Genomic DNA, 26439 nt, shown 5'->3' on the forward strand with positions numbered 1-26439 from the left:
TCACCGAGTGTGCTTCTATGCGGCCCCAGCACTCTGACCCTGCACGACCAGCCCAGGACTGGAGGAACCCGGGCCAGGAGGAAGATGATGCGGCATCTACACAGACAGAAGCACCTTCTCACCGGCAGCCTGCATGGACACAGAGTACTCGCTCTGTACTGGATGGTGGCAGCCGAGGAGGGGGTCTGAGCTAAACTCTGAACTGAAATCTATGGGGAAGAGCGATGTGCACAGATGTAACCCCTCAACCCTGAACTTTGTACTCTTACACAGTGTGCACCCAATCAACCCTGAACACCACGCACCCCCCTCAACCTGCACGTCACGCATAGGGCACCCCCCATCAACCCTGCACGCCACACCCACCACCTCAACCCTGCACGCCACACACAATGCACCTCCTCAACCCTGCATACCACACCAAAGTGTAGCTGCTGTCTTAATAGATACACTTATCTGCCCCACGATCCAGCAATGCAGCCGCACAAAGCCTTGGTTCTCTCCCTCGCCTCTTTGTTTGCCTTGTTAAATTAAAAAAATAAATTAAAAATAATAATGTTTTGTACCATTGCTGACAGCTGAAGTGGAAACAAGAAAAGGTATCTGCGGGTAAAATAAATAAATATCAGTGCATCCCTAGCTGAGCCAAACTAGGGGGTGAACGTCTAACCAGAGCATGCTAGGATGGCGTGGAGATAAACTAGCACACCCCCACCCACCCCAGCATCTGCATGTATTTCTCAGCATGGAGGACACCACTGAGCCTGGCCAAATCTCCATTTTAATTTGCAGAACTGCAGCCCCAAACTTGCAAGGAACCTCCACCACGCTTTACTGTTGCCTGCGGACACTAATTTTTGTACTCCTCTCCAGCCCTTCGGCTAACAAACCGCCTCCTGGTACAGCCAAATATTTTGACTCATCAGTCCACAGCAACTGCTGCCATTTTTTCAGCACCCAAGATCCTATGTTTTCATGCATATTTGAGTCACAAAACCTTGCTTCCACATCAGATGTATAGCTTTTTGCCCGAAATGCTTCCAAATGTACAAAGTATACAAATATAAGAATTGATGCTGGTTTGATGCAAAAGGATAGTCACCCCAAATATTGACTGATTTAGAGATTTTTTTTTTTTTCTTCCATTTGCATTTTGCAAAATGATAGAAATATATATTTCTGAAAGCATTCTTACTTGTACAGCCTTTCTGCACTGTACTGCATAACCCACAGTAAAGGATAAGGATCCTGTGCCCTGGAACGCACAACTAAGTCTATTTCCACCTTTGCAGCCAAATGGGGATAGCACCTACTTTCTTTTTTCTTTTTACGTGTCCCCAGTCACATAGAAAAACGCATATATTATACACAAATGGAGATATAGAAAAAAATATATGTATTCATATTTATTTATATAGATATATATCTTTTTGCAAAAAAAAAACCCATTACGAAGGATGTTATAAAATCAGTCTGTATATGCAGTAAAGCATGCTTGTTATACTCACTGTGGAATGTTAACCCTGCACATTGTGTAAAGAGGACATTTGGTCCAGTCTTCTTTTGCCCTGGCAATGCGACCAGAATATAGCCCCACCCTTCCTCTGCAGCCTCCTGGGACATGTTACAGGTTCAGAACAGAAGCACATGCATGCAAGGAGTCACAGTTGGCTGTCCACAGTCCAGAAACCGGGGCCTGGACCCGAAGACTGGCAAAAAGCTGGGTCGGGTGAGGACATTGATGTATCCGGAGACAGGCAAATGTGTTTTTTTTTTGTTTTTTTTTTAAGTTCCCCCCCCGGTAAAGATCCACTTTAAGCTGATTGGCTCCGTTTGCCGCTACACCCTTTCACACTCCAGCCCGACTCTACAGGCTCATACCAGGACAAAATCAGTTGCTTACACTGTTACACTGCTTAATCACTTCAATACCAGGCACATAGACACCTTCCTGCCCAAGCCAATTTTCAGCTTTCCGCGTTATCGCAATTTGAATCACAATTGCCCGGCCATGCTACACTGTACCCAAATGTTTTATCATTTTGTTCCCACAGCTTTCTTTTGGTGGTATTTGATCACCTCTGCGGTTTGTATTTTCTGTGCAACAAATAAAAATAAAATAAAAAAGACAGAAAAAAACACAAGTTTTTCTTGGTTTCTGTTTGTAAATTGTAAACAAGTATGTTTTCTTCTGAACTGACGGGTACCGATATGGCAGCATACTTATGGGTGGCACTGACAGACATCACATGGTATATAATGGTGCCAGTCAGTGCCCATTTGTAGGCACTGATTGGGCATAATTTGCACATGTGGATGGCCATGGGGTGCATACCTGGCCATCCACATGTTGCCCCCTTCCCTGGTGGTCCTGGTGGCTTCCCTAAACCTGTGTCAGTCGCTCCTGAAGGAAACTTGCTCATCTTTGATGTTGATAGGAATCAAACCATGTCTCCTGTACCATTCATTGTCCCGAATATGCCTCCCCAGCGTGACAGGCTGGTATCGGTTATGACCATCCTTCAATTTGACAGGAAGGAGGACTTTCCTGAGTCCAATACTAGGGAGATCTTGTCCTTGGTAAACAGGTACCTGTGGGGGTCCGATCATCCAATTCTGAAAGGATATAGTGTTGCAACAGCCAGAACATACTGCACCACTTCAAACAAGGGCTACCATCACACTGAGGAGATTCATGCACACCTCACTAAGGGTCCACATGCAAACTGAGATTTTACAGTTGAGATCTTATGGATAGGATGTTTATAAGTCAAATATATAATTTTACCAAGGGCAGTATACAAGATGTACACCACAGATTGGGTGTCAGATCAGATCTTTGTAGTCTGATGATCCAACCCAAGGCTTGAAATGTCCGAATCATCCATGGACTTATGAGCAAAATGGACCCTCAGTAGTAGGTTGTCCAGTTCTCCCACTACACAGAAACCCTGGGAATGAAGCAAGGCAAAGGACAGTGGCCAGAATCATTTTGGAAAAACCTTGGGAGCCCTGGACAGACCTAAAAAGTGCAACAAACTGGAAGTGACACTTGCCTAAGTGCAAAACACAAAGCAGTGCATGGTGAAGATGGAGACATGCCAATAAACATCATTGATGCTCAGAAAGTCCTCCTACTGCAGGGATGCAATGACCAATCTAGTCAATTCTATCGGGAATGCCTAGATGTGCAGAAACTTATGATCTAAGACGGGTCAAAAGGTGCTGTTGGGCTTTGGGACTTCATAAAGGTGGAGTAAAAATGCTGAAACCTCTTCCCTGCTGCAACGTGAAGAGACCCTCGAGAGAAATTGCCATAGAGAAACCTAGAGACCCACTCACTAGAGCTGCACAATTAATCATTAAAGAATCAAGATTGCGATTCTACCCCCCCCCCCCATGATCTTAACACTGCACTTTCCCGATCCAGTGCAGTTCTCTGCTCACAGCTATAAAAAAAACAAGTTTAGCTTAGGCAGAGATGATGAGAAACATTGTAACAATTTAGTTCTTTAGATCAAAGTAATGTACTTCAGCCTGTAAATGAGGTCAGTTTAACCACTTAAAGACTAAACCATTTTCTGACACGTTGCTTACAAATTAAAATCAGTATTTTTTGCTAGAAAATTACCTAGAACTCCCAAAATTTTATATATATATATATATATATATATATATATATATATATATATATATATATATATATATATATATATATATATATATATATATATATATATATAAATTTTAGTAGAGACCCTAGAGAATAAAATAGCAGTTGTTGCAATATTTTATGACACACTGTATTTGTGCAGCAGACTTTCAAACTGATTTTTTGGGGGAAAATACACTTTAAAGGAAAAAAAAAAAAAATAACCAGTAAAAGTTAGCTTTTTTTGTATAATGTGAAAGATGATGTTATGCAGCGAGAATTATGAGAGAATTGTGAAAATCGTGACTCATTTTGGCCAGAATCGTGCAGCTCTACCACCCACCATGGAGAGGAGGGCAGATTGGAAGGCATGGAGCAAAGATGAAGACAGGAATGAAACTCCAGCTTCACTCTGAGGGTATAAAATTTATGCATAGAAGATATATATTAATTACTGTATTTGTGTATACATAGGTATGCAAGACCTAAGCATTTTACATATCAAAAGGTCATGCAAGAGGCACTTGTGAGCTAAGCAGTTTTAAATGTTTAATTAGACCATAGGCAAAGGAGGTTATTTCTAAGGGGTAAAACCCAAGGGTGAGTTAAAGGTATATGTCCCCGTTTGTGATAAATTACTTTTTGGCCATAAACAATACAAGTAGTATCTAATGATAACTGAACATCAAAGGGGTCTCAAAGTATCTATGGGACACTTGTTTATGGTAAAACCTCAGTTTTCAAAGGGTAACTTGTTTACCCAATTAAGGCTATTTAGCTTTAAATAATAAGGAAATACCTGAACATTTTTAAGTTGAACTTTATGCCTGTAGCGGTTCTATTCCAAGAGACATTCTTTGTCGCACAGGATTAAAAGTAAAAAAAAAAACACTAAATCAGGTAGCCCTACATTTAAGTCAATGGAAGGAAGCTGTATATCAAGAAAAATGTATTGCTGACCCATGTAAGCACAGGTCTAGATTATCACACACATTATTGCATGAATGGAAGCTACGAATCTGCATATTATCCACTTCAGCCCGAGACCATTTTGCTGGTCAAAGACTAGACCACTTTTCGCGATTTGGCACTGCGTCGCTTTAACTGACAATTGCGCGGTCATGCGACGTGGTTCCTTTTTCCCCCCACAAATAGAGCCTTCTTTTGGTGGTATTTGATCACCCCTGCGGTTTTATTTTTTGCTCTATAAACAAAAATAGAGTGACAATTTTGAAAAAACGCATTTTTTACTTGTTATAATATCCACTAAAAATATATATAAAAAATTTTTTCCCTCAGTTTAGGCCGATACGTATTCTTCTACATATTTTTGGTAAAAGAAATAAAAATAAATAAAAAAATAAAAAACGCAATAAGCGATTGATTGGTTTGCGCAAAAGTTATAGCGTTCACAAAATAGGGGATAGTTTTATGGCATTTAAAAAAAAAAAAATTTTTACTAGTAATGCCAGCGATCAGCGGTTTTTATTGTGACAGACATTATGGCGGACACATCGGACATTTTTGGGACCATTGTCATTTATACAGCAATCACTGCTATATAAATGCAGTGATTCCTGTTCAAATGACACTGGCAGTGAAGGGGTTAACCAGTGGGTGGTAGTGTAAGGGTTAAGTGTTCTTAGGGGTGTGTTACTAACTGTGGGGGGCTGGGCTTTCATTTAGTGAACACTGACCTCTGCTCCAATCACATGGAGCAGAGATCAGCGTCACTAGTTGCTAGGCAGAATGGGGAAATGCTGTTTACAATGGCATTTCTCCGTTCAGCCGTCCCGTGGGACGATCGCGGGTACGCCCGCGATGATCGAGTCAGGAGGGACCGGCAACCGGACTCACGGGGGTTCCGACCGGCAGAAGAGCGTGCCGCCGCCGGCGCTCTCGCGATGGCAGGGCGGCATTAAAGATTGGACGTACCTGTACGCCAATATGCCTGCCTGTGCCATTCTGCCGACGTACATCCGTGTGCACCGGTTATAGATTGGATTGGACATGTATATTGGATGGTGTAATGTCTCCATGCTTGCTATGACCGGCTATATTTTTAATGAGACTATTAAGGCTTCTGTTCATTGTATTTGAAAGTCCCTTGTGGACTATTTCATCTGTTCTGGGATCCAATAAATGGTAAAGGATTCTGTGGTAAAGGACCAGGTTGCTGCAGAAATTCATACTGGATTAGGGGAGCTTGTCTCATATACTCACGTTTCCACAAAAACACTATTACAATATTAAATTATTAGTCTTCACCCATTTATGTACAACAAACTCCAGAAAAAAAAGACAATCTAAAAATTTGGACTGTATGGAGATGAGAGCGGAAGCTCCCACAGACATCCCACAATTAAAGTGGGGGGAAACCTGGTCATTATATAGAAAATTTGGGACCAGGTTTTGCTGGCTTCCATTGTTTGTGAAGTGTGAAATAAAATCACGCACATAGGTTGAACTTGATGGACTTGTGTCTTTTTTCAACCTTGCCTACTTTGTAACTATGTGATATTATTTATATTAGAAGGGTGTAATTAAAAAATGGCATGTTACAATTTTAGATTTACCACAACTAATGTGTGGACCTACCTCAACTATATTGCCAAAATTATTTGGATGCCTGCCTTTACATGCACATGAACTTTAATGACACCTCAGTCTTAGTCTGTAGGGTTCAATATTGAGTTGGCCCACCCTTTGCAGTTATAACAGCTTCAACGCTTCTGGGAAGGCTGTCCACAAGGTTTAGGAGTGTGTCTATGGGAGCGTTTGACCATTCTTCCAGAAGCGCATTTTTGAGGTCAGGCACTGATGTGGAAGAGAAGGCCTGACTTGCAGTCTCCGCTTCAATTCATCCCATATGTGTTCTATATTGGGTTGAGGTCAGGACTCTGTGGAAGCCAGTCAAGTTCCTTCACTCCCAAACTCATTCATCCACGTCTTTATGGACCTTGCTTTGTGCGCTAGTTCAAATCATTTGGAGGAGGGAGAATTATGGTATGGGATTCGCCCCTTTGTTCCAATGAAGAGAACTTTTAAGGCGTCAGCATACCAAGACATTTTGGACAATTTCATGCTTTTTGAGAACAGTTTTGGGATGGCCCCTTCCTGTTCCAACATGACTGCGCACCAGTGCACAATGAAAGGTCCATAAGCACATGGATAAGAGTATGGGGTGGAGGAAATTTGACTGACCTCAGCCTGAAGGAACACATTTGGGATGAATTAAAGCAGAGAATGCAAGCCAGGCATTCTTGTCCACCACCACTGACTGACCTCACAAATGCGCTTCTGGAAGAATGCATCTATGGGAATATTTGACCACTCAACTATAAGGACAGCCTTCCCAGAAGACTTGAAGTGGTTACAGCTGCAAAGGGTGGGCCAACTTAATATTGATATTGAATATTTAAGACTGGGATGCGATTAAAGATCATGTGCGTGTACAGGCTGGCATTAAAACACTTTTGGCAATATAGTGTACATCGAGTCAGGTAGGTCCCATAGATCTAAAGGAGACTGTAAAGACATAACGTGGCCTTGTCTTTAGATAGGCAACTAGTTTATTCAGCATTCATTCATGACCGGGGGTTTTGTATGTAGTGAACCTTTAAAGCGGTTCTAAAAGGTTAACTTTTTTTTCTTTAAAATAAGCACATTATACTTACCTGCTCTGTGCAATGATTTTGCACAGAGTAGCCCTGATCCTCCTATTCTTGGGTTCCCCAACATTTTTGTCCCCTCTCCCATGCTGAAGGCCCCAGAGAAAGCCGCTTGCTCTAGGTAGCGCTCATGCACACTCGTCCTGAGCTGCCTGGATGTATCTATGGGATTCAGTCTCAGCCCCACTCCTTCCTCACTGACAGTAATTGACAGCAGTGGGAGCCAGGAGAACCACTGTTCTCATGCATCACTGGATTACGATCAGGCAACTATTAGAGGGGGCTGAGGAGGGAGCTGTACACGGAAAACATTCACCTTTTACAACACTTTAATTTCATTCAATCTGCAGCATGCTATATACTAAATGTTTTACCTAAATCTCTGAGCTTGATGATGAACTGGTCCTCCAAATCGCCGTGCTGGAGAGTGACAGAGCTGGGAAAGCAGTGCCATGTTCTTGTTCTGGTTTGGATTAGCAGCAAACTTCACCGTTATGGGTTCTGATGCACCTGGTGGTTTGTGGCCATTGAAGCTTGCAATTGCCTCTTCCGCTTCTGAGCGTTTGTCAAATCTTATAAATGCAACTCCACGAGATAAACCTTCAGATAAAGAATATTAAAAACAACATGAGACTGTGATCAACAATTTAAATAGTCTAATCTGTGAAATCAAAGGTTTTGAAACATTTCCGTGTACATATTTGTCAGCACAGGACAGCCATTTTTTTCTCCATTTCACATCCAGGAATTCACATATGTATGATGGCAGGCAGTTTCCTAATCACTTTTTTACCCCAAGGCAGAGAGAGATGTTATCTTCTCCACCTTTTTTATCTCCATTCATAAACTTGCTCGCTTGACAGAATAGACATTGCATATTTACCATGTGCTCTGAAAAGCTCAGGGGGTTTAGTGAATGTAGGTTTAAAGGGGGTTTAGTGAATCCTAGCTTACGGCCTCTAAAACCTAAGGGAGGCGCAAGGCTAATGGCACTTATCTTTAGTAATAGCAGTAATTCTAGAGGCAGAAAATAAAAAAAAAAGTCACCACACTACATACACAGAACCCTACACCCACAGTTGATTCAGAGGAAGAAAGAAAGAAAGAAAGATTATGAAATTAATTACTATTTTCATAATCGATTAATCGTCCAGTAACATAATGGGGTTAAAAAAAATAAAAAATAAAAGCCCTTTATAGTACAAAAATAGCAAATAATCGCTACTGTAAATACCACTTTCACAGTTCTACAGTTAAAAAAAAAAATTAACTCCTTACAGTAGTGGTTATCTGCTTTTTTTTGTAGTATAAAGGGCTACTTTTAGGTTTTTTTAACCCCTCTAAACATCTTAGAACTGGTTCACATCTATGCGTTTTTTGGTGCTTTTTGCAGAAACGCACTACAGTTCATTTACATGGTTTCCTATGGGACACGTTCATATCTGTGCTTTTTTCAGCCTCTGCTGTGTATTTGGAAACGGTCAGAGACTATTTTTTTAATGCAAAACCATGCTTTTTTGGTTCAATGTACTTCAATGGAGAAGCTGCAGAAATGCATATAATGGGTTTTGCCGCAATTTGTGTTTTTTAATCTGTCCAACAAATTGACCAAAAAAAAATGCAAAAACTCAAATTCCAGCAAAATGACATGCGCAAAAATCAAAACGAACAGCAAAAAGCACTGCAGAAACAGAACAAAAGCAAAGTGCATACCAAGCCTTATGCTGGCCACACGGATCAATTTTCAGAGGAAAATTTATTTTTTGAAAAATTATTATTTGAAAAAATTATTTGAATGTGGTTTTGAAATTTTCACTTGTTTTTAACATTCTGTTTTTAAAATGAATATAATTTCTGAAGGAAAACCACATACACTATCTGAAAATTCCTTTCACCAAGCAGTTTTCTATTTCCAAATATTCCCATCACTGTGGTTGAAAATGATCAATTTGACCCCACTAACGATTAGAAAATCGAAATTATTAACCAATTAATCAAAACAATCGGCCAACTAATCGATTATAAAATTAACCGTTAGTTGCAGCCCAGAAAGAAAAAGATAAAGGATATTCCCCCGAACACATACTTAGTCTGGTTGAAAAAAAAAAGACAAGTTCATCCATTTCAAACAAGTCTCTGGTGTCATTACTTGTAAATGGTAAAAATCAGTAGGTAAATTCTGCACATTGCGAATGCAGCCCAGAATTATCTAATGAACCTAGCTCCTTAATTATATTTCACACCTTACTGTGACATGGTTTTGGTACAAGGTGGTTTAACCTCTTTTCCTACATTCAGAAAGAGTGCCTTCTTTATCTCATCTTAAAATGACCTAAATTGAATTACTTTGCACAAAAGTTTACTATATGGGCGAATTATGCATTTCTACATGGTGATCATCCCCCCCCCCCATTTTCTCAAGTAGGATTTACTGTAATTCAGTTCAGCTAATCTTCCCTCATAGCTGAAATCTTTCATGACCCTAATCAATTTGGTTGTCCTTCTCTGTCCTCTTTTCAGTTCCCCATATCCATTTTCCATGAACTGATGCCGTAAACTAAACTGCATAACCAAGATAAGGCCTTTTAACTCCTTGTACATGGCTCAGTCTCCCACCGGTGCAGATGAGAGGCTGAGCCAGCTGCCGGACTAGTTATCTGTGTGGATCCTGACTGTAAAGACCGGCTGAGTGATGTCAGCTGACAGCAGGCTTTAGCCCACTGTTGGCTGAAAATGGGTCACAGGAGGGCAAAACAAACTGCACCCCTATGATCCTTTTCAGATGTAGAGCCAAAAAATTTTTGGCCATTTGTCTCCTTTAACCAGTTAACCGGCCCATAGCCAAATGACGGCTACAGGGTGGTTGCTTAACTCTGGCAGGACGTACCATGACACCCTCCCAGAATTCTGCGCGCACGCGAGAACATCCGTGACCACAGGATCAAATGACAGAGCGATCACTTGTAAACAAACCGGTGTCATGTCATGACGTCTGTTCCTCCCTCACAAAACAATTGAGGGCCTTGAGATCCAAGACCAGACAGAGCCCCTTCCTTCGGGATTACAGATTGGAGTAGAATCCCTGAAAATTTTCCGACGTCAGTAGATGCACTATTACCCCACGCAGTAGTAAGTCCAAACAGGGCCTCTCGACAAGCTGGAAGGAGAGGAGGGGGGAAAAAAAAAATCTGTCTGACGGACAAGAAAAACTATCTTGTAGCCTGACTAAACAACCTCGCAGATCCACTGGTCGGAAAGAGAAGAGAAGTCCACCGGTCTGCAAACTCCCAAAGTCGACCCCCCACCGGAGAATCGGGTGGGGGCAAACCTTCACGTGGAAGCCGATTTGTTCGCAGGCTTGTTCGACTTGCGATACCAGGGACGCTTTTGTCCCTCAGCGGACTGGGAACGCTTACCCGCCGACCCAGGCGGAGGGGAAAAAAATGCTTTAGAGTGGAAAAAGAGGGCCCCTGCCTACGACGTGGCTCCTTACGCTTTCTGGACTGTGGGAGCAAAGTACACATTCCCCCAGTAAGGCTACTTTCACACGGTGGCGTTGTGGGCGCTGGCGGAAAAGCTGCGCTATATTTAGAGGTGCTTTGCCATCGTTTTAGCGGCGATATTCGTCCGCTAGCGGGGAAGTTTTAATCCCCGCTAGTGCCCGGAAAAGGGTCAAAACCGCAGGTGGGTTTGCAGCGCTGACCCACCATTTTCTATGGCAAGGGGCACTTTAGGAGCGGTAAATACACCACTCCTACAGCGCTCCAAAGATGCGGCTTGCAGGACTTTGACAATCCTGTAAGCGCACCGCTCCAGTGTGAAAGCCAGCAGTGACAGTTTCAGGGCGCTTTGCAGGTGCTATTTTTAGCAGCAGTAGCCCGGTCATATGTGTGCCCTGGAGCATATAGCTCACCGGCTACCCCGGACCAGAATGGGGCATGTCATGGCCGACCCTGCGTGGAGCTAAAGTCTGCACACGTAGGATGGCCAAGCTACCAGGATCAATATTATCCAGCTTGTCACCCCAGCCCAGATGTTGATTGTAGATAAACGGGAAGAAAAAGCAAAAAAAATAAAAAATTCAAAGACCACTGGTCCACACAGGGAGCCAGGTCTTTCTAGACTAGGCAGAAAAAACTGAGCTGCTGGGAGCAAAGTGAGGGGTTATAGCCAGTAGGACAACCCCATGGCAGTACTGGGCTTTTTTTTTTTTTTTTGTGTTCCGTCTAGTCCTCTCCTAAAGGTGGCGATATAACTCTAAGGTCAAGAGTAAGGTGCTGTGTCTCCCAACGAACGAAAGAAAAAGGGGTTTTTGGATCTCCTGGAAGCTACTCTTTTGGCGAGGAGGAAGGTGGTGAGCAGAACTATGTGCATACAAGTTTGGAGGCTGTTCAGTGTATGGTTCAGCAATAGAATGCATGAAGGTTAAAAAATAAACCTCCTGCCTTCAGAACCATAATAAATTGTGTCAGGGTTTGACGTTTCCCTGGTGTGTTGTGTCTCTCAGCAGGCTAGAGGTGCACTAAACTTACTGAGGAGCTGGCTGGAGGCGAGCGGTTTAATAATTTAAGGTGCAGCGTTTACTGGTCATAAGGTGAGAAGTTCCTCTCAAGGTGTTGTCCTGAAAGACTTACAGAAAGATGATGTCACCAGTTAGCGCAACTTGGATTTTCCCTGTTTAAAAAGAAACAGCAGTTTGGCACTGCATGAGGTCATTAAGTCTATGATCTACCAGAAGACCCAGATCCTTAAACACTGACATCCCCAGGTTTACTCCTCTTAAAAAATGTATGGTGCATGCACGTTCTAGTCTCTAAGTGCATACATTTACAATCAACATTAAACCTCATTTGCCACATAATTCATAGTAAGGTTGAATAAAGACACCAGTACATCCAGTTCAACCTGAGTGAGTGTCTACCCCTATCCCTGTACATTGCACACTTACATTGGTCCCCACCCTCAAGGAGCCCACAATCTAGGGTCCCCATTCATATACTAGGGCTAATTTTGGACAGAAGCCAATTAACCTACCTGCATGTCTTTGGTAGGCCCAATCAAACCATGCGTTCAGGTCTGTCTCCAATTCGGAGACATCAAATAAAGATGTCATTAACCTACTTAGCTAGGAGTCACCAGCAACACAGAGTTGGTATTGTAAATCTTAAAAATGATATCATTTGTAAATAGGGAAAAGGGGCCCCAAAATTAAACCTTGGTGTATACCACTAATAACCTTAGGACCAGACTATGAATCATCTACTACTCTCTGAATACACTGTATTTAAAGCACAGTAAACCCCCCCTAGCCTTTACAGCCAAGATGATGTCACCCATTGGTCTTTCATAAACCAAGCTCAAAATATTGTTTCTTGCAAAAACTGATGTGATATTTCATTCAACTCCCTGGTAACTGAGTTGCCAGTTTCTCGAAATAGATTGGTGTTAAAGCAGGGATATGCAATTAGCGGACCCCCAGCTGTTGCTGAACTACAAGTCCCATGAGGCATAGCAAGACACCATAAATGAACATGGACGGACAACCAGAGCCTCGTACCAGGCAATTGAAGCTTTCAGGTGTGGCAATATATCTTTCGCGATATAGACTTGTTTGGTGTTCCTTACAATGTTGAAGGCACACAAGACAGCCCATGTTCCTCAAAACTGACTTCAATAGCCATTCTGTCCAGACACAGTAAAACAGGGTGGTAGATTAGACCCTGGGACAGGAGACGCTGCCAAAGAGGAAGCTACCAGGGAAAATCTGTGGCCAGCCACACCACTCCGGTATACCATGGATGAGGACAGTCTGGAGCTACCAGAAAGGCTGGAATCCGTTTGGCTTCTATCCTGCTCAGCAAGCAAGGGAGCAGCTTGAGGGGAGAAAATACATAAATTAGACAATACTGGTTCCACAGTGCCATCAGCACAACTACCAGTGGGTCCCACACTCTTGCTAAAAACTTTGGTACCTTCCCGTTGAGGCGGTATGCCAGAAGTCCAGGGTTCCTCAAGATAGGCAGATCTGATGGCACACTTTTGAGTGTAGGGGCCACTTCCCCTGAGCCACTGGGATGTGCATGGCAGAGTGCCAGAAAATGCTGTTCTATCTACCTCAAAATGGAGAGATGCCTCCAGTGCCGGTGTTGCACGGTTTCACCTTGGTGGTTGACAGACTACTGCAGTAGCGATGTCCAATTGATGCCTGACTGATAGCCCCCGGAGAATATCCGACGAGTGTTCCACAGACAGCCCAATTGCTCCCAGTACCAGGACATTGATGGGTAGCCAAGCCTCCTTCGGAGTGCAACGATCTAGTACCGATGTCGAACCTAGGACACCTCCCCAGCCAGACAGGCTGGTATCCACCATGACCAACATACAGTGAAAGGACTTCTCCTGCCTGCAGGAGAGGAAGCTGGAGCCACCCACGGAGGAAATCCCTAACCGATTCAAATCTGGTTGTCTAGGGAAGCAGGAGACTTGTCCGATGTCAACATGATTTCCCTCTGCAGAACTGGTACAGAATTTCGAATATGGGACCGCAAGAAGGGAGACACCATAAGACCCTGGAGCCTCCCAGTAAGACTGCAGGGAGGACTGCTTGTGGAACAAAAGTAATTGACCCGCAGTCCAAAGTTTTCAGAGCTCATCCATCAGGGAAAACCCTGTGGCCTGTTTCGAGTCAAGACTCAGGTCCAGACAAGCCCAGCCTCCTGGTTGGGGTCAGGGCAGAGTTCTTGAGGTTCTGGAACCATCAAAAGTCCTGCATGGGGTGCATCGTGATCTCTTCATTGTCTGTCAGTGCAGCCTGGGAGTACCCCTGCAGGAGCAGCTTGCCCAGATAACTCATCACAGGAAACCCCGTTTACTCAAAATGTCAGCACTGATCCTGCACCACCCTACAAAGGGCCAAAAGGCACAATGGCAGAAGGCAAAAATTGTAGAGGAACGAGTTTCTCTAGTGGATAAGAAAGAAATTCTATCCCGTCATTAAGCAGTTTTTAAACCCACTTGCCTAGAAAGAGAGAAGTCCACAGTCAGAGGACCAGCCAAGACAACCCCCACCCTGGAAATGGGTGGGGACAAATCTTCAAAGTGAAGAGGATTTGTCCGTAGGCTTCTGCAGACAGACAGAAGCGTCTGGCACCATCTGTGAGGGCCTTGAAGGGTTGGAGCCCTTGTCAGTAGCCAGGGAAAGAAAAAGCCTCTTGCAGGCAGTGAAGGAAAACCAAGACTTCCAACATGGTTCAATCTCCTCGGCCTGTGGGAGGGAGGTACTCTTGCTCCCGTTAAGACTTGGTCATCCAAGAGATGTTCTTTCTGTAAAGGCAGATCTGCTAAAGCCTTTTTAGAAGTCTGGTCAAAAGACCAGCTTTTGAGCCAAAGCACTCACTGAAGCACCACCACAGACTTACAGCTTGAAAAGGAGCAGAGAAACTCAAGTACACATCATAAAAACGTACATCAAGACCTAGACCAACTGGTCCGCTAGAACACTTCTATCCAATCCACTTGTCTGGAGGACAAACTTTGTTGCTGAACCTTGGCACATTCAGTAAGCGAATGACATATCAGGGAACTACCCAACACCAGCCTCGCAATACTAAAGCTAGAGGGGGTGATCAATTCTGCCCAGAGGGAGACTCCTCCACTGGTATCCCAGCTGCTTTATTCAAACCTCAAAATAGGAGGATCCACCACAGGAGGAGAGGTCCACTTCTTCAAAGGGCCTTTTTAAAAAGGGTAACATACCGCAAAGCACAAAAGGACGCTTCAGACATTTCCGAACTTTGTAAATAAACTAATCAAAGTATGCAGGGTAAGGAAAACCCATAACGGCCTAGCCAGCTTGTGCATAATGAAGGGGACAGGCACGTCATTGACAGTCCTCAATTTTAAGCGTCTCTCGCACATAAGTATTCAGCCTGGTCACCAGCGCTTGCTCCTGTGACATTACAGAGGCAGAGGACTAGACTCTGCTGTCCGGGGAATCAGAGGCATTATCAGAACCAGCAGAATAGCAAGAGCCTGCGGCGGCCAAGCCCATCTCCAAAACATCAAAAGGCATAGTGACAGGGGAGGGATATGGGTTCCTTCATGCTTGCACTGCATTTGGACACTGCCTTCACCTGGGAGATTAACATCTTCAGGATCACCAATAGAAAGTCTAGGGGGACCAAGGAACCTGCCACCTCCATAAGGCACTGCCAAAAATTACCCCCCCCCCAAAGGCCGGCCACAGCAGAGGGGGGAAGTTAACCCAGCAGGTACTGCAGGTGCCAACGTGGATGTGACCTGTGGATGGTTTCAATGAGCCAGCTGTGGATGCTGCTGTGCCTTAAAGCGCTTTCTGTACTGTCCAGGGACCTCCTCTCACCAGCTTAAGAGGGAGATCACCCACAACATGGCCAACACTGAGCTACAAGGAAAAAGGTCACCATGCCAAGCTCCCATACAATTCAATGAAAAGGTCCACACCATGATGGCCAATGGCCACCCTTCCCCCTGTCCACCACAATATGGCGGCCAGATCACTAGGAATGGCCACAGTAAAGCACGTTGCAGCTGCGGGGGGGGCAATGTAAAGCCAGAGGGGGATACCTGCGGAAGGAAATACCAGAGGGGGACCCAGCAGGACCAACCATCCCAGGGAGTACCTGCATCCCACAGTGTCCAGGGAGAGGGCACCTACTTGATCTGGCAGTGTGCAGGATCGGTAAGTAGGTGCTTCCATGACAGATTCTGTCGCTTGTACCGTGTCGCCCAGGGTAACACTGACTTGGACACCAACGCCCAGTCATGTGTCCCCATGAGACCCAACTTGCTGGCCGCCCTGGTACAGGTGAGGAGTGTCAAGGTGTTGTCCAGCATATTGTAACCAAGCTTTTTTTTTGCGGCATTAGTAAAAACTAGAGGTGCACCAAATGGAATTATGGCGTCAAAACCAAAAACGCAGGATGCACTTGGCTAAAACCAAAACTGAAAAATTAGTTTTTAATATATATGAATGACTTATTAATTAATATCATGAATTTAAGGAATATGAATTTATTGGCCCCTTTAGCGTAAGAAAAGCTCAAGAAAATAGTCCTTTAAATTCTACGTATGTCTTCACACTGGTCCAATGCACTTCCATTGTGTTTAAAATCTTGCTGGCAACTCCTGCAAGTACTAAATATTATGTCTCCGCCCGGCGAACTCTACCCTGCTTAGCGGGGGATCACTCCACTGATCCCCGGTGAGCAGGTGGATGATAGGGCCGTCCCCGCTCACTGTGCAGACAGACCTGTCAGTTGTGCTCTCCTTTATTGAGAGATCGGATGAAAATGGACTGCATGACAGGATCGGACCGCAGCGGGTATGAGCAAACACGTTATCGCTGACATCCTCCGCTCTGATGAATATGATTTTGAATGTGTATTATGAGTTTGTGTTTTTTTTTTTAAGAGCACAGCATTATCCTGGAATGTTAGAGGTCTCCATAATGCTAGTAAACATACTGCTATGTTTACGACTTTAAAGCATTACAATCCTACTATTGCCCGTTTACAACAAACCCATCTGACAAAAGGAGTCTTTCAATTGTTTTAAACTGGTTAAGTACTTCATATAATATTCAGTGTATACTAACTATTCTAGGGGCGTGAGTATATTCATTGCAACTGAAACCCCAATTACGACATTGCAATCACTGATTAATAAAAAAAAAGGGGCAATTTTTTTAAGGTGCAGTTGGGATTCATGGGTATTTTGGCAAATGTTTACATACCCCCCACCATTTAATATGGAGGTGTTGAAGCATTTGCTCCAATTTGTCATAAGAAGTTCCGCTCATTGTAGTTGAAGATTTTAATAATACACTGGATCCGACTCTAGATATATTTAAGTTTCCAACCTCCTAACCCTAGGGAATGTACGCGAGTTGCCCACTACATCTCAAAAGCAGGGCTTCTAGATTTCTGGAGCCTCTGTATTTTTGCTTCTCACATACACAATTGTCTGTTGCGTATTGATTACTTTTTTAGAAATAAGTTGGCTTATTCATTGTCACCCCAGGTTAACTAGCTAGGGGATTAGCGGACCAGTGTCCAGTTTCTGACCATTAACCGATTGCAGACCAGTGTACGACGATACGAGATGGCACGGCTGCGCAAATGGGCGTACAGATACGTCCCCTTTAAGATACACCTCCGTGACAGTGCCCACGGGACCCGATGTCCACTAGTTTCCCACAATCATGTCACAGAGCAGCAGAACAGGGAGATGCCTATTTAAAGCGGGAGTCCACCGGGACTCCGCGTTTTTTTTTTTTTTTTTTTTTTTTAAAAGCCAGCAGCTACAAATACTGCAGCTGCTGACTTTTAAATAGTGACACTTACCTGTCCAGCGCGCCCGCGATGTCGGCACCCGAAGCCGATCGCTCGCTCGGCTGCCGGGTCCCGCCGCCATCTTGGGTATGGGAATCAGGAAATGGAGCCTTTCGGCTTCATTTCCCGGTTCCCTACTGCGCATGCGCGAGCCGCGCGGCGCAATCCGGACGGTCCCCGCTGCCTCTGGGAGCTGTGTGTTTCCCAGCAGGCAGCGGGGCACTTGCTGAAGGGGGCGGGCGCTTGCGGAACGGGGGCGTAACCTACGCTCGTTCCGCAGAGAGCTAGCCCGGAAGTGGGTGCAGTTACCTGGATTATCCAGGTAACTGCACCCCCCTCCCCCCTGAAAGGTGCCGATTGTGGCGCCGGAGGGGGGGGGGGATTCCGATGAGCGGAGGTCCATTTTAGGGTGGACCTCCGCTTTAACAAGGCATTTCCCCGTTCTGCCTAGTGACATGAGAGATCTACTGCTCCGTGTCATCAGGAGCAGTGATCGCTGTCATGTCCTAGGTAGCCCATCCCCCCCTCCCCCAGTTAGAATCACTTCCTAGGACACAACCCCTTGATTACCCCCTAGTGTTTAACCCCTTCCCTGCCAGTGTCATCTATACAGTAATCCGTGCATTTTTCTAGCTGTATAAATGACAATGGTGGCAAAATAGTGTCAAAAGTGTCCGTCATAATAAAAATCGCTGATCGCTGCCATTACTAGAAAGAAAAAAAAACACACACACACACACAATAAAAATGCCATAAAACTATCCACTATTTTGTAGACGCTATAACTTTTGTGCAAACCAAATGCTTATTGCGTTTTTTTTACCAAATATGGTAATATTTGTACAAGAATATGTATCGGCCAAACTGAGGGAAAAAAATATTTTTGGGGGATATTTATAGCAAAAAGTAATGCTTTTTTTTTTTCCAAAATTGTCGCAAATTTTTTTGTTTATAGCGAAAAAAATAAAACAGCAGAGGTGATCAAATACCACCAAAAGAAAGCTATATTGGTGGGGTGGGGGGTGGGGGAGAGGGACGTCAATTTTGTTTGGGAGTCACGTGCAATTGTGAGTTAAATCGACCCAGTGCCGAATCACAAAGTGCTCTGGTCAGGAAGGGGGTAAATTCTTCCGGGGCTGAAGTGGTTAAAACGAATACTAGGAAATAGGAAACCAGTGCTAGGCAGCGAGTTGACGAGACTAAACCGGCATAGCTAGTTAACCCCAAAAGGGAGACCAGGAATGGCTTGATGCTCAGGAATGTTATCGCTCAGAAGCTATAAGTTGTGTGTTACGCCCAATCTTTTTTTTTTTTTTAAGCAAGGTGAAAAACTGGACATCTGTTAGCGATGGTGGTTAGATCACAGACAGTCTGCCCACATACCTGCTTTGCAGTTATCCACAGGTGACATAGTTAAGGATACTTCTCCTATAATACAGGGATTTAGTGCCGGTTCATACTTGTGTGATGAGAACCCTGCGAACCCACTGCGGGTTTCCGCATCGAACCCGAAACGCACGGCAGTTCACACTGCCATATGCGAATTGCTGGGGAGTGTCATATGTTAACGACACCCCCATTTCAGCTCACGTATCGCACTGCGAACTGACAGTTCGGACATGAATCGGGTCACATATATGTGTGAATACGCATGCGATCCAATTCTGGTCTGAACAGAAAAAAGGGCCCTATGTGTGTGTTTGGACCGAATGTGGTGCGACATCAGCCATACTATCTGTATGGCTGATATCGCACTGCACAGACACCACATATAATGTGAACAGCAGTGCGCTGCGACTTACATGCGATGTCTGGCATCGCACAAGTGTGAACCGGCCCTTAGACTGTTTTAAGACGTTTTTAAGCCTCTAAAGCTTTAGTGAACAGGATCTTCATAATTTTCTGAATGATGTTACCTTGCCTGAACTGGGGGAAGCAGATATAAAGGTTTTGCATGCACCCTTTACTTTATAATTACAGGCAGCAGTAGCAACTTTCCCTAATGCAAAGGCTCTGGGGAGTGCTGGACTGCCCATCGAGATATATAATACTGGAGCTGCTTACAATAATAGATGCTAATACTGGGGCAACTCCCTCAGTCTATGAAGCAATTATTGTGCGATTATCAAAATTAGAGAAGGATATGATGGCAGCAGATCCCTTTAGACAAATATCCAGGATCTTAAAATATTGGCTAAGATAATGTCTACCAGACTAAGGTATAGTAAAAACTTGTGCATTCAGACCAATCAGGATGTATTCCCCGATATGTCTACTGCCATTAACATCCATATCTGAATTTCCAGATCCAACCAGGTAATGTTGGTAATAGAGCTATCCTGTCCTTAGATGCCGCTACGGCATTTGATAATATGGAATGGAATTACCTTTGGTACATTCTGGGGGAAGTTTAAATTAAAGCAAGAATTTATTACATGGATGAAGCCATTAGATCACGCTCCAATAGCCAGTCTTAGAATAATACTTTATATGCACCATTTATGTTGTGTAGAGGTACCAGGAAAGGATGCCCACTTTCTCCTGTTATTTGATTTGCCTTTAGATCCTTTGGCGCCAGTTGTACGGGGGAGATGATCAGATAGTGGGATTCCAGAAAAATCATGAGACGGAGGAAAAATTGGCGCTATATGCACATGACGCTTTGGTATTTTTGGGCAATACTACTACATCTATAGAATGTTTGACATCTCTTATTGTATCAGTGTACAAAACATCTGTCACAGTGCCCCATCACATCTGTACCAGTACAAACATCTGTCAGTGTTCCCATGAACATCTGAACTAGTGCAATAGTGTTCCATTGTGACATCAACATCTGTCAGTGTCCTGGCAGAAAATGGAAAAAAGGACGGCCGCACACCAAAATAATGCCTTTATTGAATAAAGCTTAATCCATACATCAGACACAGGTCCAGATAATAGCTGATTGGTTACGAACCGTTAAAATGTGTTTAATCATACTACCTATACCTGCTCAGTATGTATTCCTTTATCTCACCACTTATTCAATCATTTTTGCTGTTACATTTCCTACATGGAGACGCCCATCATGGATATTCCTATATTCCTCGGGATCCATCATCTCAGACACCGGGTTCAGTAGTATCCTTACTGCTCCATCTGATATTTGACTTTGCTAAGCCGACACCCTTCATCTCCTACTACTAGGATGGTGTGAACAAGTGATACCACCTGGAGCGGTAATTACCTTGATTTGGTGTTCCTGATCTGTCAGTGTCCGCCGGTGGACGATCAACATCTGTCAGTGTACAAGTGCACAAAAACATCTGTTAGCGTACTGGTGTCCCATCAATGAATAAAACATTTAAAGCGCACCTGTCCAAAGAGCGAACGCACATGATGGTCCTGTACGCATACGTAAACAGCGATCGAACCACAAGTGAGGTATCGCTGCGAACGTCAGAGTGAGGAACAATAATTCTAGCACCAGACCTGTGTAACTCTAAACTGTTAACCAATAAATTATGGACATTTCTAAATACTGAAGTTTGGGGCCATTTCACAAGCCTGTAAAATTTTAAAGTGTGATATGTTTGGTATCCATTTACCCGGTGCAACACCATATTTTACCAAAAATTTGGGTATTATATTGTCTCTGTGTGCATTGAAATTAATTAAAAATTTATTTGTGTTAGTGTGTAAAATTGCATTTTAAAAACTGCTGCGCAAATATCACGTGACATAAAAATTTGCAAAACCCATCATATCATTTAGGGCCTCTGCTACAATATATAGATATAGATATATATATCTATCTGGGGGTTCCAAGTCATTTCCTAGCAAAAAGACAGATTTTTACTCGTAAACAAAGTGTCAGAATAAAGTCTGGTCTTAAAGTAGATAATGGCTGAAGTACTCCTTGGATGTTGCCAGGCTATGAAAAAAAATCTCAATATATGGTATCGCCATACTCAGGACGAGTAGCAGAATGCGTTTTGGGGTGTAACTGCAAGTATGCCTATGCCGTGTGTGCGAAATATGACGATTTTTTAAAAAAACTTTCGCTTTTTAAAGAATTGAGGCAAACTATTACAACTTTAAAAAAACGTGTCGTGCCTCTTCCTAAATACCTTGGTCTATTTTCCAAAAATGGGGTATTTGTATGGTCTTGACATGTTAGGCCATCAATACATCAGGTGTGATAAATTTTCAATGATTGGTAAAATAGCTTTTAGACCTTATAACTTTCACACAAACATATACCAATTTAGTTTTTTTTTTTACCAAAGAAATGTAGCAGTATAAATTTTTCTAAATTTATGAAGAAAAATTACTTATTTGCAAAATTTTATAACAGAAATAATATCACTGCCAGGCTGGCCAGAGAGGGCATTCAGGTACAGATTAAGAAGGAAGGGATTAGATCATGTGGGAGTGAAGGCAGACTTATTCTTTATGGGACACCAGGTAAAAAGGAGGTATGAGAGAGGGAAAAAAAAAAAAAAGCATAGAAAGGAGAACCGATAATGGTCCAGCCACATTTGTTACTAGTTTTTCTAAGTAGTACAAGCAGGTGGTAGATATAGCCAAAATGAATTTGCCCATTCTCTACTTCGATACAGATCTTTATAATAGTACTGGGGACAGGTTGCAATTTCTCCAGTTGGAGGGCCCTCACATTGGGTTCCCTTCTGTCTCCTAGTCTCTCTACATTGCAGAAAACGCCAATCCGCTTGGTTGTCCTACCCTGGTTATTTCCCATGCAATTCAAAAACATGCAGATACTGTCATCTGAATGCCCCCCATCAGGTCATTTAGCTCAAGGGAAAGCTTTGAAATCAAACCGTACATACATTTGTGGGACTTGGTTTGAAGTGAATATTATATTTTGTATTGCAAGTAAATTGCAGTATGTGGGGTACACTACAAGTGCCCTATGCACCAGAATAGGGGAGTATTATTGTGGCACTTCCAATCCGAATGCAAACACACATTTCAAATGCCTCGTGACATTTCAGAGAACACCATACTGCAAATTTGTCCTCTTTCAGGTTTACTGGCACCATGAGAGTGACGTCAATGCCCAGGGGTGGAGAGAAGAGTAGGCGGCTTTTAAATAGAGAAGCTTGGTGGATTTTTAGGTTTAAAACCAGACTACCCCTGGGGTTGAACCTCAAGTGAGACCAGGATATTCATTTACATTAATTATAATACTTGTAATTAATTCTTAAATTCTTTTTCCCCCTTACTCTGCCATTTCTCTAAGACCCCTTTCACACTGACAAACAAGATAAGCCTTACTGGAGGTAAATGTTAGTTTTGCATGTGTGCGCTATAATATTTTGTTCTGTTGTATGGTCTTATGGCAGCACCATCTTTATGCATTTTTTTAGAGTGTGCCCTCCAAATATCTTGTCTGTCTATTGTATGGATTCTGACCAAATCCTTTTGGGTGGAGCATCCCACTCCCTCAGTAAGTACCTCTCATTAGTGACCACCTGTGTCATGGTGGAGACCTCATGTTCTCCCATATAGAGGAGTATAGCGCCCATGGTTCAGAGAAGCAGGATCTCCCAATCTATGGATAGTGTAGGACTCACTATTCATGGTGTACTTTGTCACAGTAAGTGGGCTTAAGCACCATATAGCAATATGGTGTGACCAAATCCCCATATTTTGAGATGTTTTTTGAACATGTCTAGGTGTTTTTAAAAAGCCTTGCTGGAGGTAAAATGTTAGTTTTGCATGTGTGCGCTATAATATTTTTGTTCCCTTTCACACATGCGCTTTAAAGGAGCTATGCATGTGCTATTTTATGCGCTGTAGCGCCTGTAAAGTGCCTCTGTCTCTACCGAGAGCTTTCACACTGTAAAAAAAAAAAAAAAAAAAACTTTTACGCCCGCTAGCGGGGGTTAAAACCGCCCCACTAGCGGCCGAAAACTGCCACAGAAAAGGTGGTAAAGCGGCGCTAAAAATATTGGCACTTTAATGCTGATGCCCCAGTGTGAAAGGGGCCTTTACTCTTGTTCTCCCCTTGGTCACATTGTTAAATTATTTTTTTTATTATGAATTATATAAACGTTTCTCTTTGTTATTGTGGTTTGCATTCTTAAACTGTAGTTTCACCCAAAAGTGAAACTTACGCTTATCTGTCCCCTCACATTTTGCACCTTTCGGGGGGAGGGGGTACTGGCGAGGTACGTCAGAAGTCCGACCCCTTCCTCCTCCCGCATAATTTCTCCTGCTGCTGGGCCAGTAATAGTGCAGCCCGCTTCGCTGATGTGCTGTAAGGACCCAGCGGCAAAGCCGCAAGGCTTCACTGCCAAGTTCCCTTACCAGCAATGGCAGCAGCAGCCGATGTTGCCGACACTGCTGGATCCCAGGAAAATAGGATTTTTATAACAGCTTACCTGTAAAATCCTTTTCTTGGAGTACATCACGGGACACAGAGCCATAGTCATTACTACATGGGTATTTAGGCCACCTTCAGGTGATGGGCACTGGCACACCCAATACAGGAAGTTCATCCCCTACATAACCCCTCCCATTACCAGGAGTACCGCAGTTTTTGTAGCAAAGCAATATACACAAATCCCAAAAGAGGAGGGACCTCCGTGTCCTGTGATGTACCCCAAGAAAAGGATTTTACAGCTATAAAAATACTATTTTCTTTATCGTACATCACGGGACACAGAGCGATAGTCATGGTACTAGATGGAACGTCCCATAGCAATGCTATTTGAGGGGAGGGAGACACAACCCGCAGAGCGCCAGACTTGAGGACCTATACGGCTTCCTGCAGCACACTGCATCCAAAGGAGATATCCTCATGCCTCTTTATATCCACCTGATAAAACCAATTTAAGTTAAAACCAAGTTAAAGTCCCAAGGGCACAAAGGAGATTTAACTGGTGGATTTATCTGCATTATCCCTTGCATAAAAACCTGGACCAAAGAATGTGAGGTGAACCGATAAAGCCAAGACTTGGCCCTTAATAGTAGTTCAAGGCTAGCTTCATCTCTACCCCTAATTGTAGAAAGGCAAGAATCCTGCGCCTATGCTATACTTTTGAGGGTGCCAAACCTTGGACTCAACAGGAAAGGTAAGCCCTCCAGACTCTATTATATGATTCTGGAAGCTGGCTTTAATCAAGGTAGAGATAACCAACCTGGATAGCCCACGTTTCTCCAGAATGTGGGTCTCAATAGCCAAGCCTTTAAATTTAGACTTTGTAAGATAGGCTGGAATATTGGCCCCTGTGAGAGTAGGTCTGGGTGCAGTGGAAGGGACCATGGATTCCCCACCACCATGTTTTCGATCTCTGCATACCAGACCTTCTGGGCCATGCTGGAGCTATAAGAATTACCGCCTTTCTTTCCAGCTTGATCCTGCAAAGAAGTCATGGCAGTAACTGAATGGGGGGAAATGCATAAATCAACGAGGACCCTTTTCACCCAAAGCAGAATATGATTCACTATTCTCTGAGCTGCATGACTCTTGGTACCCCCTTGGTGATTGATATAAGCTACAGCTATGGCATTTTCGGACTGAATTCTGAGAGGAAAACCCTGTAACTTGAATGTACAGGACTTCAAAGCCAGACAAGCTACCCAAATCTCTAGGATGTTAGTGGGCAAGGCCCTTTTTCGGTCTCAGACATTTGTCCCTTCTAGCACTGCTCCCCAACCTGAAAGACTCATCTGAGGTTACCACCTTCCAGATAACTGGTATGAAATATTTTCTTTCAGCAGATTCCAAGTTACTGATCAACAACTGAGACACCTTTGGGGACAACTGCATTGGCAAATCTAGAGCTTGGACCTTTTTGTTCCAAGCAGACAGGATACTGTTTTGCAACAGTCTTGAATGGAACTGGGCATAGGGAACTGCTTCAAATGAAGCCACCATCTTCCCTAAAAGGCTCATGCAAAGGCGAATGGAGGGATCTCCCTTTGACCGGACCACTTCTACTAGCTCTTATGGCCCTCATCTTTGACTGAGGCAAAAACACCATTTTCTGTTCTGTATCTATGATCAGGCCTAAGTACTTTTTTTTTGCGGTTTTAAGAAAGCCTTCTCTAGCTTGAGAAGCCAACCCAGGCTTTTCAGGTATCTGGTCATATACCGCACGCTTTGCTCCAGGCGGGCAACCAACCAATCCACCAGCAACAGGTTGTCCAGGTATGCCAGGACTGTAATCCCCTGCATCCTTAGTCTGGCTAGAGGTGGAGCCAGAACCTTTGTAAATACCCGGGGGTGCTGTAGCCAGCCCGAAGGGTAGGGCCACAAACTGAAAATGGTGCTGTTCTACCTCAAACTGCAGGAATTATTGGTGAGCATGAAAAATGGATACATGCAGATATGCATCCTTGATGTCGATAGATGCCAGAAGTTCCCCTCCTTATAGGACAGAAACCACTGACCTGATCGAATCCATGCGAAGCGAGCTGACCTTCAGGTATCGATTCGGATTTTTTTAGATCTAGAATGGGTCCGACATCTTCATTTGATTTCGGCACCGTGAAGAGGTTTGACTAGAACCCCAAACCTTGCTCTTCCATGGGGATTTCCATGATCACCCCTTGAGACCATAATCTGTCTAATGCCTGAAACAGATTGCCTCTTCCCTGGAACTTTGGGAATGTTTGACCTCAAAAAACGAGGCGATGGGAACTCTAGAAACTCTAGTTTGACCCATCTGTTCTGAATTTCCCGCTGCCAGACTCCTGAGAATTTCAGAAGTCTTCCCCCCACCCTGGAGAG

General features: G+C 43.6%; 1 protein-coding gene across 1 annotated transcript in view; it reads right to left on the bottom strand.

Moving 5' to 3' along the window:
- LOC143974390 (ELAV-like protein 1) overlaps nt 1–26439 on the bottom strand; it is a 67241-nt gene that overhangs the window by 16702 nt on the left and 24100 nt on the right. Inside the window, exons 3-4 of the mRNA XM_077475714.1 lie at nt 20923–20973; nt 7698–7923 (exon numbers count right to left, since the gene is read on the bottom strand). Coding sequence (XP_077331840.1) covers nt 7698–7923; nt 20923–20973 — 277 coding nt within the window. The remainder of the gene's footprint in view (nt 1–7697; nt 7924–20922; nt 20974–26439) is intronic.

The sequence above is a fragment of the Lithobates pipiens genome, unplaced genomic scaffold (genome assembly GCF_037356315.1).
Source record: "Lithobates pipiens isolate NorthernLeopardFrog02 unplaced genomic scaffold, aLitPip1_a1.2 Scaffold_13, whole genome shotgun sequence".
NCBI lineage: Eukaryota > Metazoa > Chordata > Amphibia > Anura > Ranidae > Lithobates > Lithobates pipiens.